The sequence below is a fragment of the Leopardus geoffroyi genome, chromosome C3 (assembly GCF_018350155.1).
Source record: "Leopardus geoffroyi isolate Oge1 chromosome C3, O.geoffroyi_Oge1_pat1.0, whole genome shotgun sequence".
Lineage (NCBI taxonomy): Eukaryota > Metazoa > Chordata > Mammalia > Carnivora > Felidae > Leopardus > Leopardus geoffroyi.
The window spans coordinates 145,625,689-145,644,108 of NC_059338.1; the positions used below are offsets into that span (position 1 = coordinate 145,625,689).

An 18,420-nucleotide genomic window follows, 5' to 3' on the forward strand; every position below is an offset into this window, starting at 1 on the left:
TGTATCTATTTCAACACAGAGAACTGAAATGGGAAATGACACTCCTACCATCTACCCTATACTTAGTATGTGACTACTAGCATTTTGATTTTACTGATCAAAATGGATTTGTACCTTTTATTCTCTTATTCCCAGAAGTTTGTTCTATGTGGGTGATACCAGTTTTGGAACCCAGTCAACATGTGTTTTGGTACACCTTTAACTTTATCTGCATGAATATTTCTAGAAAGTCTCTGTTCAGTTCAGCAGAAATTGATAACAATGGTTCCTATGGGGGCAAGGGGGTAAGGGGGTTGTTCGGCTGGAGGTTAGGGATGAAAGGCACACAGAACTGCCACCATATACTTCCCCGTAGGTCTTGAATTTAGAACCATGTGACCATATTCCTACTTAATGGTAAGTAAAATGGGGAACATTTTTACTTAAGAGAGACTAGTATGAGTACAGTATTTTGAATTCTGAGCAACAAATATTAAAAAAATTTTTTTATGTTTATTTATTTTTGAGACACAGAGAGAGAGAGACAGAGACAGAGACAGAGACAGAGACAAGCAGGGGAGGGGAAGAGACAGAGAAGGAGACACAGAATCCGAAGCAGGCTCCGGGCTCCGAGCTGTCAGCACAGAGCCTGACGCGGGGCTCGAACTTACAAACCATGAGATCGTGACCTGAGCCGAAGTCGGATGCTCAACCCACTGAGCCACCCAGGTGCCCCTCTGAGCAACAAATATTACAATGACTAAAATTCGTGAAAGTCAATGTCTTTGGAGGAGCATGAGGCCAGGGAGGCAATTTTTCATTAGAAGTCTCTCCATACCACCTGGTTTTTTGATGAACATATATTACTTGAGCAAGAATTGAAATATTTAATAAAGACATAATTTTTTAAAAATTAGAAACATCAGAAGTTTATCAAGAAGGGGCACCTGGGTGGCGCAGTCGGTTAAGCGTCCGACTTCAGCCAGGTCACGATCTCGCGGTCCGTGAGTTCTAGCCCCGCGTCGGGCTCTGGGCTGATGGCTCAGAGCCTGGAGCCTGTTTCCGATTCTGTGTCTCCCTCTCTCTCTGCCCCTCCCCCGTTCATGCTCTGTCTCTCTCTGTCCCAAAAGTAAATAAACGTTGAAAAAAAAAAAAATTTAAAAAATAAAAAAAAGAAGTTTATCAAGAAGAAAATTAATATAACCTATCATTTTACTGCCCAAGGATAGTAACATTTTGGTATATTTCACTTTCTGGTCTTTTATTTATTATTATTTTGTTTATTAATGTTTATTTTCGAGGGACAGAGTGTGAGCGGGGGAGGGGCAGAAAGTGAGGGAGACACAGAATCTGAATCAGGCTCCGGGCTCCGAGCTGTCAGCACAGAGCCCGACACGGGGCTTGAACTCATGAACCGCGAGATCATGACCTGAGCCAAGGTTGGACGCTTAACTGACTGAGCCGCCCAGGCGCCCTGTCTTTGATTTCTTTTAAAATACATGTTCACTTTATATCTGACTTCCTTATCTCCTTTTTGTTCCCTTCCTCTTATTCCCATTAATTTTACAAACCACTTTAAAAAAAGTGGTTTCTAAACCACTAAAAAAAAAAAAAAAAAGCATCTCCAGCACTCTTCCAGGTAGAGAAAATATGCCCAGATAACTCAGTTATCAGTGGGGTCTCTCTCCCACAAGAAGTTTCATAGCAGTGATGGATATGGCCTGTGTTGGCAATATTCACCAATTTCCATGTTACCTGTGAATCAAGTCCTCTGATATTTAAGTAAATAGGATTGTTCAATTCTGCTCACGTCTCCTAATGCTGGAAGCTCTCATCTTCTACAACCCTCATGACTGGAACACCTCACCAATCCAGAGTTCCTGACAGTATCTCACATCCCTGTTCTTACAGGGGACAAGCTATCTGGGGGACAAGCTATCTGGGGAACAGAGCAATCAGTGCTTTCTGGTTGGTCTTACTGTATCCCACCCCCCCCCCCCCCACCATTTTTCTACTGCTTTACTTTTCTTTTCCTTTTTTTTTTTTTTTTTTTTTTAACATTTTTAATGACTTTTTTTCCCCTAAATATTTAAAAAAAAATTTTTTTTTTTTTCAACGTTTATTTATTTTTGGGACAGAGAGAGACACAGCATGAATGGGGGAAGGGCAGAGAGAGAGGGAGACACAGAATTGGAAACAGGCTCCAGGCTCTGAGCCATCAGCCCAGAGCCCGACGCGGGGCTCGAACTCACGGACCGCGAGATCGTGACCTGGCTGAAGTCGGACGCTTAACCGACTGCGCCACCCAGGCGCCCCTCCCCTAAATATTTTTAAATCCTGGGCATTGAGCACAGTGAATGAGAACAAGGTATTCTTGGGGTTCAGGCCTGGGGTTCAGAAGCAGCTCTGCAAAGGGCTAGTGATTCAGTTTTGGGCCCGAGTCTCCTCTGAGCCTCACAGGCATCGTCTGTATGTCGCTGTGGAGCACGTCCTACGTATCACATATCATTTTATGAAGTCAAATGTTTATCTGACCAGATTCAGATTATACACGTAATTTACAGTCTCTCTGTATAGATATAGATCCAGATGATAGATACAGGTATGTAATGTCAGACATCAGGATTGATCCAGAAATATTTTCCTTGGGCACCTAGGTGGCTCAGTTGGTTAAGCAAAAGACTCTTGCTTTCAGTTCAGGTCACCACCTCGCGGTTTCATGAGTTCGAGCCCCACGTTGGGCTCTGCACCGGCATCATGCAGCCCGCTTGGGATTCTCTCTCTCTGCCCCTCCACACTCACACAGTCTCTCTCAAAATAAATAAATTTTAAAAAACATTTTCCCCATTTTATAGTAGTGTTTTCATTCACTTCGGCATCTAGAGCGGGGTTGGCAGTCAGAATATGAAACGTTGGTACAAGAAGGATTTCGTGGGACGGTCAGCCCACCGCCTGAGGCTCTCCCCTCCCTGGTCCCCTGGTCCCTGATTCTCCATGGCTCATCCCAAAACCGCACTGAGGGTGATCAGGAGCACGAAGGCCACGTTGCTACTCTGTCCACAAGTTTTTCTCATCCATAGCACGGTGTCTGTCTAGACGTTAAATGGCACGTCATTCGTTCATTCATTCATCCGGCAAGCACTCACTGAGACCCAAACCACGGGGCCTCAGGAAGTCATACAGTGGCTGTTTCCCCTGTGGGTCACTGGGCCCTCCAGACAGCCCTGTGGCTCCCTCCTCAAATTGCTGAGTCCCTGCTGCCACCAGGATCACAGTAGACAACCAGCTACCCTCCTCCCCTACTCACTGATCTTTAAGCGACTCCATAGCCCACTGCGCCCTCTGACAGTCCGTCGCCCAGTTGACTGTTACCAGTCCCTTCCTGCTAGGATATCAGCTCTCAAAGGCACAGGAGCTGCGGCATCCAGGCACCTCGAGGTGCCCGGCACCCTATTTTTTGAATGAGGGAACGATTGAAACATTAAAGATTTAACTGTAATTTCATCGTATCATCGATTTTGCAAAAAGCCGAACATGAACAAAAATGCGGAGGCTTTGGGAGAAATCCTTCTTCCTGCATATTCAGGCATGGATCCTGGGAAAAAAGGGCGGGCTGGCACAGTCTGGCTCCAAGGGCTTCGGGTGTTAGGAATCTAGAGACACTGAATGGATGGCCTCACATTCAGTAAGTTACAGACTGGGAAGATCTTTCACCGAGAAGCAGAGGTGGTCCCTTCCTGAAGAGGCAGAGACTCCAAAGTACTTTATACAATATAATCTGTTTCAAAACTAGCCAAAAAGCATTGTAAATCCTCACTGTTGTGTCTGTTTCCTCCTCTGACAGGTGCACTGCCGAGGAAGGGCGCCTGTGTCCAAAACGTCCTCGTAACAGCAACGCCTATGAGGGTGCTAGGTGCCTTCCAGGCATTAAGTGGTAGAATTAATTAGAAAAACAGGGGCGCCTGGGTGGCACAGTCGGTTAAGCGTCCGACTTCAGCCAGGTCACGATCTCGCGGTCCATGAGTTCAAGCCCTGCGTCGGGCTCTGGGCTGATGGCTCAGAGCCTGGAGCCTGTTTCCGATTCTGTGTCTCCCTCTCTCTCTGCCCCTCCCCCGTTCATGCTCTGTCTCTCTCTCTGTCCCAAAAATAAAAACGTTGAAAAAAAAAAATTAAAAAAAAAAAAAAAAAAGAAAAACAAAGGGAAGGGGCTCCTGGGGGGCTCGGTCAGTTAAGTGTCAGGCTCAGATCATGATCTTGTGCGCATGGGGCTCTGTGCTGACAGCTCAGAGTTCAGAGCCTGCTTCGGATTCTGTGTCTCCTTCTCTCTCTGCCCCTCCCCTGCTCCCACTCTGTCTCTGTCTCTTAAAAAATGAAATAAAATTTTAGGGGCACCTGGGTGGCGCAGTCGGTTAAGCGTCCGACTTCAGCCAGGTCACGATCTCGCGGTCCGTGAGTTTGAGCCCCGCGTCGGGCTCTGGGCTGATGGCTCAGAGCCTGGAGCCTGTTTCCGATTCTGTGTCTCCCTCTCTCTCTGCCCCTCCCCCGTTCATGCTCTGTCTCTCTCTGTCCCCAAAATAAATAAACGTTGAAAAAAAAAATTAAAAAAAAAAAAAATGAAATAAAATTAAAAAAAAAAATTTTTTTAAAAAGGGAATACACATTCAATCAAAAAATGAAATAAAATGTTAAAAAAATGTTTTTTAAAAAGGGAATACACATTCAATCAAAAAATGAAATAAAATGTTAAAAAAATTTTTTTAAAAAGGGAATACACATTCAGTCAATACACATTCAATACACATCAATCAATAAAAAGGCAGGGAAGTGTCTAAGCCTATTTCAGAACACTTTCCACTAAAGATAGTCACAATCAAGTTCTAGCACAAAGGGCTTATTCTTAACTTTTGGGATGGGTTTATTTTTTTATGCCTCCTGCCCTTTGGGTTTTTTTCTTCACGGGTACTACTCGAATGAAAATAGGTAAGCAAACGATACCTGGGTAGGGAATTTTCCCGTAGGTGACGATTTCATACAGGAGAATTCCAAAGGACCACACATCAGACTTAATCGTGAAACATCCAAAGTTGATCGCTTCTGGAGCCGTCCACTTAATGGGGAATTTGGCACCTAAGGGAGAAGACATGTGTCACTTGGGCCTCTGAGCTGACACGAAAAAAGTCCTGGGCATGTGGCCTTCATACTTTCCTTCTCTGGGGGAAGATTTTAATCATTTCTTTTGAATAGAGAATGCCTCCATACAGTACAAAACAGAGACAGTAGAAAACATCATACTGAAAATAGTCACCTCCCTCCCCTGTGTCCCTTTTGGGCATTCCCCTTGTGAGAAGCAAAGTTCCTTGTGTGCCCTCCCAGGGACATCATGACGGGCCCACCTGAAACAAAAGAACGTGACACGGAATGTGTAGGCATTTATGCTTCGCTCACATATTTGTCCCTCGACACCGGTCTCCAAAGCATACATCTTCAGTGTTCAGATGGTCACTGAACCCGTTCTGTGTTTGTATGGAATATAAATAATCCCTTGACACACACGTTCTGGCGGGCAATCTCTGGAAACCCACACCAGCGGGAATTTTAGATACGACTCCAAATGTTCAGGTCTCCTGCCTTCATTTGCTCGGAGCAAACATTACTACTTGCGGGAACTGAGTAGCATAATGATCCGCCCAGAGGGAAGCAGTAAGGACACCAGGATTCTGGAATTTCTTGAAGTATCAGACCCAAGTTGGAAATCCGAACTAGAACAGTAAGGACAGGAGACGGCCCTGTAGAACAGCTAGGTCCTGCACGCAGGGTACTCACTCTAGCACGTTCTGGCGATGAACCCCACAGGGCTGGGCAGCAGCAGGGGAGGTCGGGGGATGGGTGGGGGAGGGGCAGGGTGTCTTGAGGTGGGTGGGGGGAAGTCAGTCCTGCCCAGCGCGCCCTGCTTTGAATCCCGGGTCTGCTGTTTCCAACTTGGTGTGACCCTGGCAAGTCACTTAACTGTCTTTAGGCCGTCTAGGCACCTGTATCTCTCTGTCTCGAACCTGAGGAGACGGAACCTCCCCAAGGTTGGTGCCAGAGTCAACTGGGTTGATCTGCGTGCTTGGCACAGGCTAAACATTCCCGTTGCCCTGAAATGGCTACTATTTAATTCTAGAACCCAAGCTCTCTGCGCTAAGCCACCTGTCTCACACGAGAACAGTTAGTTATTTTTGTGAGACACCAGTCTCGTCATATCCAACAAAACCAGTGGAATATATTCCGGCTGGTGTAGGTCGAGGCTACCCCTCCTGGGTTCGATTCTTGGCTCTCCCACTTACTATGAGGCCTTAGCAGCTGCCGAATGTCCCCGTGGCCTGACCTAGAAGGTGGGAAGGGTGATGATAGGGCAACAACGTGGCATCCTACATCACCTGCCTTTTCGCTGAGGACAAGTTATCACCCAACCTCAGGGGGGAGCCACCTGAACCATGATGGGCACAAGAGACGCTAAACAGATCAAAGCGGTGTTTCCAATGCACCTTTTTTTTTTTTTTTTTTTTTACATTTTTTAACATTTATTCATTTTTGAGAGACAGAGAGCACAAGTAAAGGAGGGGCAGAGAGAGAGGGAGACACAGACTCTTAGCTGGCAGCACAGAGCCCGACGCGGGGCTCGAACTCACAAACCGGGAGATCACGACCCGAGCTGAAGTCGGACACTTAACCGACTGAGCCACCCAGGCGCCCCTCAATGCGCCTTTATAAATCCAGTAGACGTCTTCCAGAAACGGCACGCGTGTGTTTCCAGGAAAATAAGCCTTGTTTAATAATTTTTGGGAATGTCAAGAGAATGCTTGGCTCTACAAAGATATGCACGCAACTTTCGTGAGTGAGACCTTCAGGATCCTCAGACCTTAAGCAACACGGAAAGGCGAGCACAGCCCCAGACAGAGCCATGAGCCAGCTTACTCTGTGCGTTTTAGTATGTGTAGAAGAACATGGAACGTGGTTAAATAAAAGGGGTGTATTTTTGTAGCATTACATTTACTTCTCCGTGTGCCATACTTTCCAAGTTTTGATTCGCAATCGAAAGGCCAGAATACAGGATACAGAATTATCGTTACAAATGTTTTCTCCACAGTTAGGAACAGTGTGCTTCCTTGTTTGGGCAAAAAGCTTTAACATACAATTAGCAACAAAGTCTAATCTTTGTTTGCCAAGTCTCTCTTTGTTTTCCTTTGCTTAATTGAAATACAGATGACAACATTTATAAACTTTACACACAGTGTGTGGAGTTAATCAGGAGAGTAATTTTTTAAAAACGATTATTAGAATAGACCCACAAACAGCAACTATGGTGCATTGTGAACATTTTACCAAAGGAGTTCTTTTCTTCTTTTTAAATTTTTTTTTTAAGGTTTATTCATTTTTGGGGGGAGAGAGAGAGAGACAGACAGACAGACAGACACAGAGGGCGAGTCGGGGGAGGGGCAGAGAGAGAGGGAGACAGAGAATCCGAAGCAGCTCCAGGCTCTGGGCTGTCAGCACAGAGCCCGACGTGGGGCTCGAACCCACAGATCGCGAGATCATGACCTGAGCCAAAGTCGGACGCTTAACCAACTGAACCATCCACGAGCCCCAGGAGTTCTTTTTTTAAAATGATGACTATTGTAATTGCTTTGTAAAAGAAAAAAGAGAGAGAGAGAAAGGGAGAGAGAGAGAGAAACGAAATAAAACGAAACAGCAAGACAGCTGAAGCGGTGAGGACAACATACCTTCCCTTGCTGTGTACTCATTGTCCTCGATCACGCGAGCGAGCCCAAAATCCGCAATTTTGCACATGAGTGACTCAGAGACCAGAACGTTCGCTGCTCGTAGATCTCGGTGAATGTAGTTCTTCCTCTCGATGTATGCCATTCCCTCTGCAATCTGCAAACAGAAAAGGGCTCTCACTTTCCGTTGAGGGTAACCTATCACAGAGGACCATCAGGAAAACCAAAAAGACTTACAAGTTCCTGAAATCCTTTCCCGTCTATTATTCTGAGCTTTCAAAAATTTGAAAACCGTGGGTAGGCGGGCGCCTGGGAGGCTCAGTCAGTTAAGAGTCGGACTCCTGGTTTCGGCTCGGGCCATGATCTCACTGCGTTGGGCTCTGTGCTGACAGGACAGAGCCTGCTTGGGATTCTCTCTGTCTCTCTCTCTGCTCCCTCCCCTGCTCACTCTCTGTCTTTGTCTCTCAAATAAACAAACAAATAAATACAGTGGATAAATTACAACTGCTATTTTGAGTCCTTTCTAAAAGAACTTCCCCCACCCCAAATCTCCAATGATAGTTGAAAAGGGCCATAAGGCAAGCTGAGGGCCAAGCACAAGTTAGCACAACCCCTCCACCCGCCCCCCCCTCCCCACACACACCCCGGTGGGACGCGTGTGATATTCCTCAGGCACTCCTGGCTGCCCAAGAACAAAGGAAAGGACAGAAAACAAATGGTTAAACTGATCCGTCTCCATCAGTTTACAGATATCTCATCAATAGCCTAATCTCCAGGAAATGATCATGCTTTGCTAAATGGAGAAACAACCTTAGCTGACAACAGCGAGGCCTCCAGTCACCTGTCAATCCTCTTTAGCATACGGAAATCACTTTGAGGAGCCTTCTCCTGACTTTACCTCCCCCAACCCCACAGTATATAAGCAGTCATTCCGCGCAACCCCAGGGTTGAGGTCCTGTCCTCACGCTTTAATAAAGTCACCTTTTTGCACCAAAGGTGTCTTCAAGAATCCTTTCTTGACCATCAGCTCCAAACCCCACCATCACCCCAAAACCCCATCAACAGTGATCACGTCTCAACCGGATTTTTGTCATAGCTACGTGTGTTGACGTTTCCTAATGTGTGGGGAATCTTTTTTTAAGACCCCCACTAAATTCTTGCACGGAGCTACACGGATGTCATGATCCCCGTGCTTCAAATGAGAAAACAGAGCTGGAGAAAGGGCCATGCTCACACAAGGAAATTATCAGGGTATTAAGAACAGGATGTCCTTGGTCAGCAAGATCCTTGCTGTCAGGTTCATCAGCAGCCCACAGGGCCGGTTCTCCAAGCTCTCCCCGCACTGTCGATGAGCAGAGAGCTTCACCCTGACAACAAAGCACGCCAGCAGGAAAGAAGCAAAGATTTAAACAAAGCTGTAGTAAAGCCAGGGAGGTGAAACTACTACTCTCGGAACTCGGTTTTTAAGGAAATCCAAATGAGATGTTTAGTTAAAAACATTACCAAATTATAAAGATAAGGATCTGGAAGGAAGGAGGGAAGGAAGGGAAGAAGGAAGGAAGGAAGGAGGGAAGGAAGGAAGGAAGGGAGGGAGGGAGGAAGGGAGGGAGGGAGGGAGGGAGGGAGGGAGGGAGGGAGAGAAGGAAGGAAGGAAGGAAGGAAGGAAGGAAGGAAGGAAGGAAGGAAGGAATCAAGGATGGACGGAAGGAAGGAAGGAAGGAGGGAGGGAGGGAGGGAGGGAGAGAAGGAAGGAAGGAAAGAAGGAAGGGAGGAAGGAAGGAAGGGAGGAAGGGAGGGAGAGAAGGAAGGAAGGAAGGAAGGAATCAAGGATGGACGGAATGAAGGAAGGAAGGAGGGAGGGAGGGAGGGAAGGAGGGAGCTGTATCTGGTGAGCAGTTAGAGAGAAAGTTCTAATTAGGATCGTGTCACATAGGAATGAATGTATTCTTCTGGATTCTATCTTGAAATCCAAGAGTCTCAGCTCGGAGGGCCCGACTTTCACCCCTCACCCACTCGGTTCAAACCCCCTTTCAGCAAGGCCAAGCCGCTTTGCCAAGGTGTTGTTCCTTGTTACCGGCTGTGCTTCTCCTGGACCCTCTCCCGGAATGCCTTTCCTCCCCTTCCCTCCACTCCTCTGCGATGAGTTCTCGTCACTCTCTGCCCACCGGCAAGGGTCACCTTGTACAAAACCACGCGCTGGTACCGATTAGAGCTCGGTCTTTATTTTTACGCTGTTCAACGTGTTTGTCGTGTCAGGCCTGCCAGACAGTGAACACGTCCAGGGCCGAAGCCACACCCTGTACCTTTTCTGCTTTCGCTTCGATGTCCCGGAACCTTCCTTCACCAAACCTCTTCTCAGAGCTTTTTTTTTTTTTTTTTTTCTCAACGTTTTTTATTTATTTTTTTGGGACAGAGAGAGACAGAGCATGAACGGGGGAGGGGCAGAGAGAGACGGAGACACAGAATCGGAAACAGGCTCCAGGCTCTGAGCCATCAGCCCAGAGCCTGACGCGGGGCTCGAACTCCCGGACCGCGAGATCGTGACCTGGCTGAAGTCGGACGCTTAACCGACTGCGCCACCCAGGCGCCCCTTCTCAGAGCTTTTTACAAGCGAGAGCGGTGCGTGTGGCCCTTGACTAGGCAGGTGGCGTGGAAGGCCCAGCCTACGTGAACCCCCACCGGGTGAAGTTGGAGTCAGGTCCCTGCTTGGCCAGCCCGGCCAGCCCTCACTTCCGTGAGGGCCCAGGTGACCGCATCCCTTGACAGAAACGCTTTAGTCCTCTGTGTGAGTCCAGCCGGGTCACTCCCTGCTCAAAGCCAGCCTCAGGCCAATGTCTGAACTCTGTAACCCCGCCACTGAGGCCCCGTGTGACCGGCCCCTGCTCGGCCCTCCTGCCTCCTCACCACGAGCAGCTCCTGTCCCGTATCCTGGTTCCCCAGCTGCCTCTGCTGGGCACATTCACTCTGGTCTCTTTGGCCTGGCCAACTCATTCTGGGGGCCTCAGTGGGGATGCCACTGCCTCTAAGAAGCCTTACCCGGCTCTCCTCGGGGAATGCGTGTGGTCCCAGGGCTCTCTGCTCCTCACCTGTTTACCTACGAGCCCTGCGGGAATATAAATCAGGGCAGGCCTAGGGTGTGCCCGTTTCTGTTCCTGGGCCTTTATGTAACATTCCAGTAACTATACGTAAACCGGGTCAGGAAGCCCAGCGAGCCAAAGTTGGCTACGATCTCAACCTGGGCCTGCACCGCAGTTGGCCAGAGCACTCAGGAAGCAGATGACCCACACAGATGTGCACTGGTGGCGTGGACAGAGCTTCTAGAACATGCCACCAAGTATCCACACCTCTCTGGCTCTTGGGGACAGATTTTGATGACCCATATGTTATTAAAAAAAAAAAAAAGGCGATAATTATCCTTGCCCTTGGAACTTTAACGAGGCTGAAAGGAAATTTCTTTCCCAGAATCATACCACACGTTAATGTGATGGTCTGGAAGTCAATTTAATTTCCCTTGTGTACGTTTAGCGGTTAAAATGAAAGCTTAACCCCTATGCTAGTATTTCTTTAAAAATGGTTTTCTTAATATTTATTTATGTTTGAGAGAGAGAGAGAACATGCATGAGTAGGGGAGGGGCAGAGAGAGGGGGGACAGTGGGTCCGAAGCAGGCTCTGAGCGGACAGCAGTGAGCCCGATGTGGGGCTCGATCCCACGAACTGGGGGATAGTGACCTGAGCCGAAACCGCTTAAGCTGAGTCGGGCGCTTAAGCGACTGAGCCACCCGGGCACCCTTGACTTGACCTTTATGTTTTAAATCAGATGAAGAGATTCTCTCATCATCCCGGACCACGGCAGCTTCACAACGCCGGGCCCAGGGATGTACAAACACGAGAGGACCTCAATTCCGCAAACCACCTGCTGAGGCTAAAGCAGCAATTAAATAGGTCTCTTCTGTCCGTGCGCCAATTCCTGACTCTGTATTAGAGAGTCTGGGTGTGAAGCTACTGGGGAAATTTGAAATACAAAGCACCTCCATTATCTAAAATGAGAACAGTCACGTAAAAAGACAACGTTGGCGATGTTTTCGTGCTCCTGGTTTTAAGCGAACTGATTTAGGTTTGGGTGTGTTTTGCATTTCTCATGCTCTTCAGCTCAAATAGCATGACAAACGTACATTTCTTGGTTCCTCTTTCTGTACCTTCAGTGGAAATATACGAGGGTGACATTTCTGCCTTTGGGGTGTGTGTGTGTGTGCACACGCGTGTTGTTCACTGCTGTCCTGGGAGGGCAGTGAGGAATTATTAAGAAAGATAGTGACCCCCTGGGATCCCAGCCTGGGCCAGTAGCCCAGATGGGCTCTGGTGAAATTCCAGGCCTCTAGTACCTGGTGAAAGTTCTAGGCACGGGTGCGACATTAAACATGCTGTTTCCCGAGTTAAAGGGCAGGTGCTAAATAAGCAGGCTTTAGGTCTCATGCAATGCAAGTTTTCCAGAGAGGCCATTTGAATGTGCTGTTAGAAGAAAAGACATTGGTCATCAGGGGTCTGCCAATCAGCTTTCAAACATGGGGGAAATCAAGGGGCTAAAAATAGGTGTGCAACCAGAGAAAGAAGGGGTTATCAAATGTTCTGACCCCAAACACACTGGCCTATTTTTGCTGCTGGTGTGAAATAGAAAGTGTCCTCCCTCCCAACCCGAGTACCCTCCCTGGCCCACAACAACTCAGAAGGCGCCATGTCTTCCAAGGGCAGGTGACCCGGCCGTGTTGGCTGGTGGGTGAGCTGGATTGGGGGGGTGGGTTTCCGATCCTCACCCAGCATCTCAGAGGGTCCTCGCGGGCACACTCGACGGGGCGTTGCAGTCCGTGGGTGTCTACGTTCTGGTACATCCACGTCTACACATGCGGTTTTACAGACACACACACGTACACACACAAATACAACACAAGCGCGGGGCGAGTGTTCAGAACTCTTAACAGCCTCTGCTCCCTCTGCCCATCATTTTCTACTGCAAACAAACACATATACACGCACGTATGCAAAGTGAGGACGGAACACAAAATCTAGAGTCCTCTTTACTCTGCAAATACATTTTTTTCCCCCCCAGGGTACAAGGTCGGAAATCACACCAAACTTTTCAGAAGCATTTGAGCTGAGTTCACTCGTTTTTAAACTCCTGCTCCAACAGTAACATTTAGGTAGAGAAAGTCTGTGTGTTCCTCTTCCCCAAAGGAGGCGTAAACATGGCAGGCAGCTCAGGAGACCCTCTCCACACACCCCTGCCTGGGCCGCTCTGAGCAAGGCCACACGGGTCCTGCCCTTTTCAGTGACCCGTGGCTTCCATCATCAAATACATTTATGGAGACGCGAGTTGCCAGTGACCGACTCGCGGCTCTCAGTACAGTTCCGCTTGGGGCAGAAAATACCTAATGACTACAGGCTTTGGGTCAGTATCAGAGGCTTATCTCATGTGGACTACAACTCTGGAGGGGGAAAAAAAAATCTCAATTATGTTCTTACATACCAAAGCAGAGCTCAAATAAACCTTGCAGGTGACCTTCCTTGCTAGCAACTGACCACAGAGGTCACGCATCTTTTCCTGTTTTTCTTAGAAGCCCCATCAGCAACCAGCATCCCAGCATCCCACACAGGACTCACGCCCCCCTCTCCCCCGCCCACCTTCCAGTAGGCTCCCTCCGGGTCACAGGCTCTGAGCCTTCAGTAGCCTTCCCAGGCCTGTGCTCTGTGGATGGTCTGCTGGGCACACACACTGGGCTGCTTTCACCGGAGAATCGGAGTGATGCTTTGGACAGATAACAAAAGGCTCGTGTGGATGGCCTTGCTCTGGAAGTCTTGCTCCGGTGTTCTGTTCGTCCTAATTACTATCACTTTCCTGAGAAATTGGCAAGGAACAAGCTATCTGGCTTAGTGAGTCATTTTTTATTTTAATGAGGAAGAAGCCTGCATTTGAATCGGATGACGGAGGGAACAAAGGAATGGAAGGAGCCTAATTGAGGGACTCAGTGTGATCTCTCAAGCAAAGCTAAAATCTGCCCCAGGAAGTTCCAGCCTAAATGAGAAACTGGAACTGAAAATACAACCTGTCTCAGAATTGGCTGGTTGGAAAACATTTGTCATCTAGACCAGCAACGAGAGAAATTAAACAAGCAAAGTGCCAAAAGGCAGGAGAGAATAAAAAAATCTGGTTTTCTTATGCTTTACCTGTCCGATTAGGCATCGGTAACTTCATTCTTTAGATAGGCATTTCCCTCCTACACTTGGGAAAAAGAGGATTCCAATCACTAATTACTTTCAAATGCCCTAGGGGGCTCGTGAAATAATGATGGGGATAGTATTAATAAGCTGGAATGGAACAAATGAGGAACAACTGAGTAAAACCTAGGGTCTGTGTGAAGGGTCCTTGTAACAGGAAGCCTCTAGAGTCCATCCCAACTGACCTAAAGACCATTTAATGACATAAAGACAACAGGGAGCTTTCAAACAGAAAGCTTAAGTGAGAACACATCCCCTCTGTAGTCCAAATGTGGCAGCATGTGTCTTACAGCACTCGATGGTTTTATAGAAACACTTCTCTATAAATATTCATTGGTCTTTCTATACTGGATTCCTACAGTCTTTAATGTGTAGTTTGGATGGAGGGAGCACAGAGCTCACCCCCCCCGCTGGGTTTTGGGTCAAAACTTCCTAGAAATTTTGTTTTAGCTTTATTTGGTTATTATAACGTTCTTCTTTATTCTTCCCTTTCGAGCAAAACTGCTAAGAAATAGTGAAGTCTTTTCCTTTGATAATGATGGTGGGGACGGTGACGATTATAGCTACACGCTGCTTACTCTGCCCAGGCATCTGGCGAAGCATTTATTATACTCCTTAAAACAAGCCCACGAGGCAGGCGATATTCGTGGTAAGGATGAGGAAGCGGAGTCTTGGAGAAGGTAATTTTTTCCTGGATAAACTTGGGTTTTAATCCAAGTCTGGCTGGTCCCACCCACCACCTGCGCTCTGAACCCTTCATCCAGACTGGCATCTTCCTTTACCAAGAGGTACACGTAGTGGAATGCTCACAAGCAGGTAAAAGGAGGGAAAAGAGAGAGAGAGAGGAAAAGAAAACAAAACTAGATAACTTAAAAAGTGGCCAAGTTAAAGTTTGCAGTCTGTCCGACTACCGTCAGAGCTCTCAGATGAGGGCGGTTTGGCATATGCGAACTCGGGGCTGGTAAGTTTCCTGTGACCGGTCAAAATGTAATCAAACCGACAGCAAGCAATCAAACCGACATCAAACTTTCCATGGAGACAGTTTCGTTGAATAATCATACTCAAATCAGCAAGTTTCCATGAAGGAGATTCACCTTCTTTAGCGAAAAAGGAAGACAAATCTGTCAACTAATTCCCATAGAGGTTTTCTTGAGAAAACTTTAGACTACTTCACGCCCATCAGGATGGCTATTGTAAAGACCAACAAAGAGACACCAAAGAAAAACAGAAAGTAACAAGTGTTGGTGAGGATATGGAGAAATCTGGAACCCTTGTGCACTGCTGGTGGGAATGCAGAATGCTACAACCATATAAGGAAGACAGAACGGGTATTCCTAAAAACATTACCACACAAACATGGGATTATCCTGGGATCCATCGATTCCGCTTCTGGGTACATACGCCCCAAACTAAAAGCAGATATTTATACAATATCTGATGGATATTTGTACACCCCCATTCACAGAGGCATTATTCACAATAGTCAAATGGTGGAAGCAACCTAAGAGTCCACTGATGAGTGAATGGATAAGCAGAACGTGATCTATACATATGACAGAATATTTAGCCTTAAAGAGGAGTGAAATTTTACACCTGCTACAACATGGCTGAGCCTCGAGGACATTATGTGAAGTGAACTAAGCTAGGCACGAAAGGACAAATGCTGTATGGTTCCACTCATGTCATGGACTTAACGTAGTCAAATTCGTAGACACAAAGGAAAATGGTGGTTGCCAGAGGCCAGGGGGAGGGAGAACGGGGAGTTGTTTGATGGGTATGGTGTTTTATTTTTGCAAGGTGAGGGGCGCCTGGGTGGCTCAGTCGGTGAAGTGACCGATTTCAGCTCAGGTCATGATCTCGCAGTTTGTGAGTTCGAGCCCCGTGTCGGGTTCTGGGCTGCCGGCTCAGAGCCTAGAGCCTGCTTCGGATTCTGTGTCTCCTTCTCTCTCTGCCCCTCCCCCACTTGTGCTCTGTCTCTATCAAAAATAAATAAATCTAAAAAAAAAATTTTTTTTCTTTTTTTTTAATTTTTGCAAGGTGAAAAAAGTTCTGGAGATGGACGGTGGTAATGATTGCACGGCCCTGCCACTGAGCTGTGCACTTAAAAATGGTAGATTTTCGGGGCGCCAGGGTGGCGCAGTCGGTTAAGCATCCGACTTCAGCCAGGTCACGATCTCGCGGTCCGTGAGTTCGAGCCCCGCGTCGGGCTCTGGGCTGATGGCTCGGAGCCTGGAGCCTGTTTCCGATTCTGCGTCTCCCTCTCTCTCTGCCCCTCCCCCGTTCATGCTGTGTCTCTCTCTGTCCCAAAAATAAATAAAAACGTTGAAAAAAAAATTAAAAAAAAAATGGTAGATTTTCTGTTCTGTTTATTTCACGCGCCCCTCTCCCCCACAGCTATATTGGAAGCCTCGCACCGTCGGGAAGCAGGACCTGAGCCCAGCAAAGGCTTTTTGCCGCAGGGAGCCCAGCACAGCACTCGTCACCCACCCGCCTGTGGGTGCAGCTTGATCAAGGTGCAGCTTCCCGGTGGCACACCAGGTGGGACCGAACCAAACTGGGAAGCAGGGAAAGCTCCGCCCCGATCACTTCTTCGCCTGGGGCGGCTCCTCCATCCGGCCTCACATAAACCCTGGCCGCGACTGACACCCACCTAGGGCCTGGCGGGAAAGAGATTACCGACGCTGCCTCGGGACACAGTTGGGACCGTTGCGACTCTGCGTCCTAAACTTTAGAAGGACTCAGCTGGAGTTTAGACAAGATGGGGCTGGGATTCTCCTCAAAGCCTCCAGTTTCCACTTGGCAAAGTGGGGCTGATATCAGTAACAACCTGGTAAAGTCCAGAGGAGATTGAGAAGAGAACGGAAGGAAGGACGTTCAGCGCAAGATGACGACTCTCGTCACTGCTACGCTCCTCCTCCTGCTGCTGCTGTGAGTAACAGAAAAGACCAAAATCCAGATGTGGCTCCTAACGGTGACATGACAGACAGCGGAGCGGATTCCGTGGAGCCCAGGGACAGTGGCAGGAAGCTGCGGCACAGGGCGGAGTGTGGTCCCGGGCACACCGGCTCGCGGCTCTGGGCTTTGGCCGACTGGACGCGAGCGGCCTTGGCAGAGGCTAAACTTGAAGACGCTGCCTCCACTCGGGGTGGGCAGCAAGCTCCCTCCCACCAGCTGCCCGAGAGGGTAAAGGGATGGTCCGCCAATGACACCCCCCCCCACACACACACGAAAGAGACTGGCCAGTTCTGCACACTCAGGACAAGGCGGTGAAATCAATGACACGGGATCAGAAAGCTCCTTTGCCCTCTTCCGTCATCATCAGTTTCGTCGATACTACTGTGCCGTAAACGAGCTACCCCCTGATCTGTGGCTAATGAGCCCCGCTCCTGCTTATCGCTTTGAAAAGCAAGCAGGTTTTGAGAAGGAAGCAAATGGTTCACAACTTATCCCGCCGCAGTGGGAGGAAGTGAGAAAAGAACCCAATGGGTCTTGTTTCTGAGCTCGAATACCGATTTCCTCTGAGGTGGGATGTGAACCAACCCAGACGGTCCCCCCGCCCCGACACCTCAAACTGAGAAACAATTCACTCTATTCATTGCCACTGGGTCTTACATGTGAGGGATCAATAAATTCTACTCCTGAAGCCAATATTACACTCTACGGTAACTAACTAGTATTTAGATTGTTTTTTTTTCTTTAATGTTTATTTAGTTTTGAGAGAGACAGAGAGACAGAGTGCAAGCCAGGAAGGGGCAGAGAGAGAAGACACAGAATCCAAAGCAGGCTCCAGGCTCTGAGATGTCAGCACAGAGCCCGACGTGGGGCTTGAACCCACAAACTGCGAGATCATGACCGGAGCCGAAGTTGGATGCCCAAAAGACTGAGTCACCCAGGCGCCCCAACTAGAATTTAAATAAAAACTTGACACAAACCAAAAAAGCCAAATTTTGCTCAGTGAAAACAAGCCGTGAATGTCAAGAGACATAAAAACATTTATATTCTGATCTTGTTATCTGGCTAGTGGGCAGGGGATGGGCAGGGGTTCTGTGGTAAGGAAACAAAATGAGTAAAGGTTTGTCCCCAGGAATGTTTTGTATTGTTATTTATATTAGGGAAGAATTGGAGGTTCTTCATATGGGAATGTTAAGGAAATCATCCTATAATCATAGGAACAGAATATTATGTTGTAAAGGCACATACGTGTTTTTTTTTTTAACGTTTATTTATTTTTGAGACAGAGACAGAGCATGAACGGGGGAGGGGCAGAGAGAGAGGGAGACACAGAATCGGAAACAGGCTCCAGGCTCTGAGCCATCAGCCCAGAGCCCGATGCGGGGCTCGAAATCACTGACCGTGAGATCGTGACCTGAGCTGAAGTCGGACATTCAACCAACTGAGCCACCCAGGCGCC

At 47.9% G+C, this 18,420-nt stretch overlaps 1 protein-coding gene across 6 annotated transcripts in view; it reads right to left on the bottom strand.

Moving 5' to 3' along the window:
• Positions 1-18,420, bottom strand: part of LYN (LYN proto-oncogene, Src family tyrosine kinase) — a 126,142-nt gene that overhangs the window by 7,159 nt on the left and 100,563 nt on the right. For all 6 annotated transcript variants that reach the window (XM_045455209.1, XM_045455210.1, XM_045455214.1 and 3 more), the window contains exons 11-12: positions 7,743-7,896; positions 4,975-5,106 (exon numbers count right to left, since the gene is read on the bottom strand). In XM_045455209.1, coding sequence (XP_045311165.1) covers positions 4,975-5,106; positions 7,743-7,896 — 286 coding nt within the window. The remainder of the gene's footprint in view (positions 1-4,974; positions 5,107-7,742; positions 7,897-18,420) is intronic.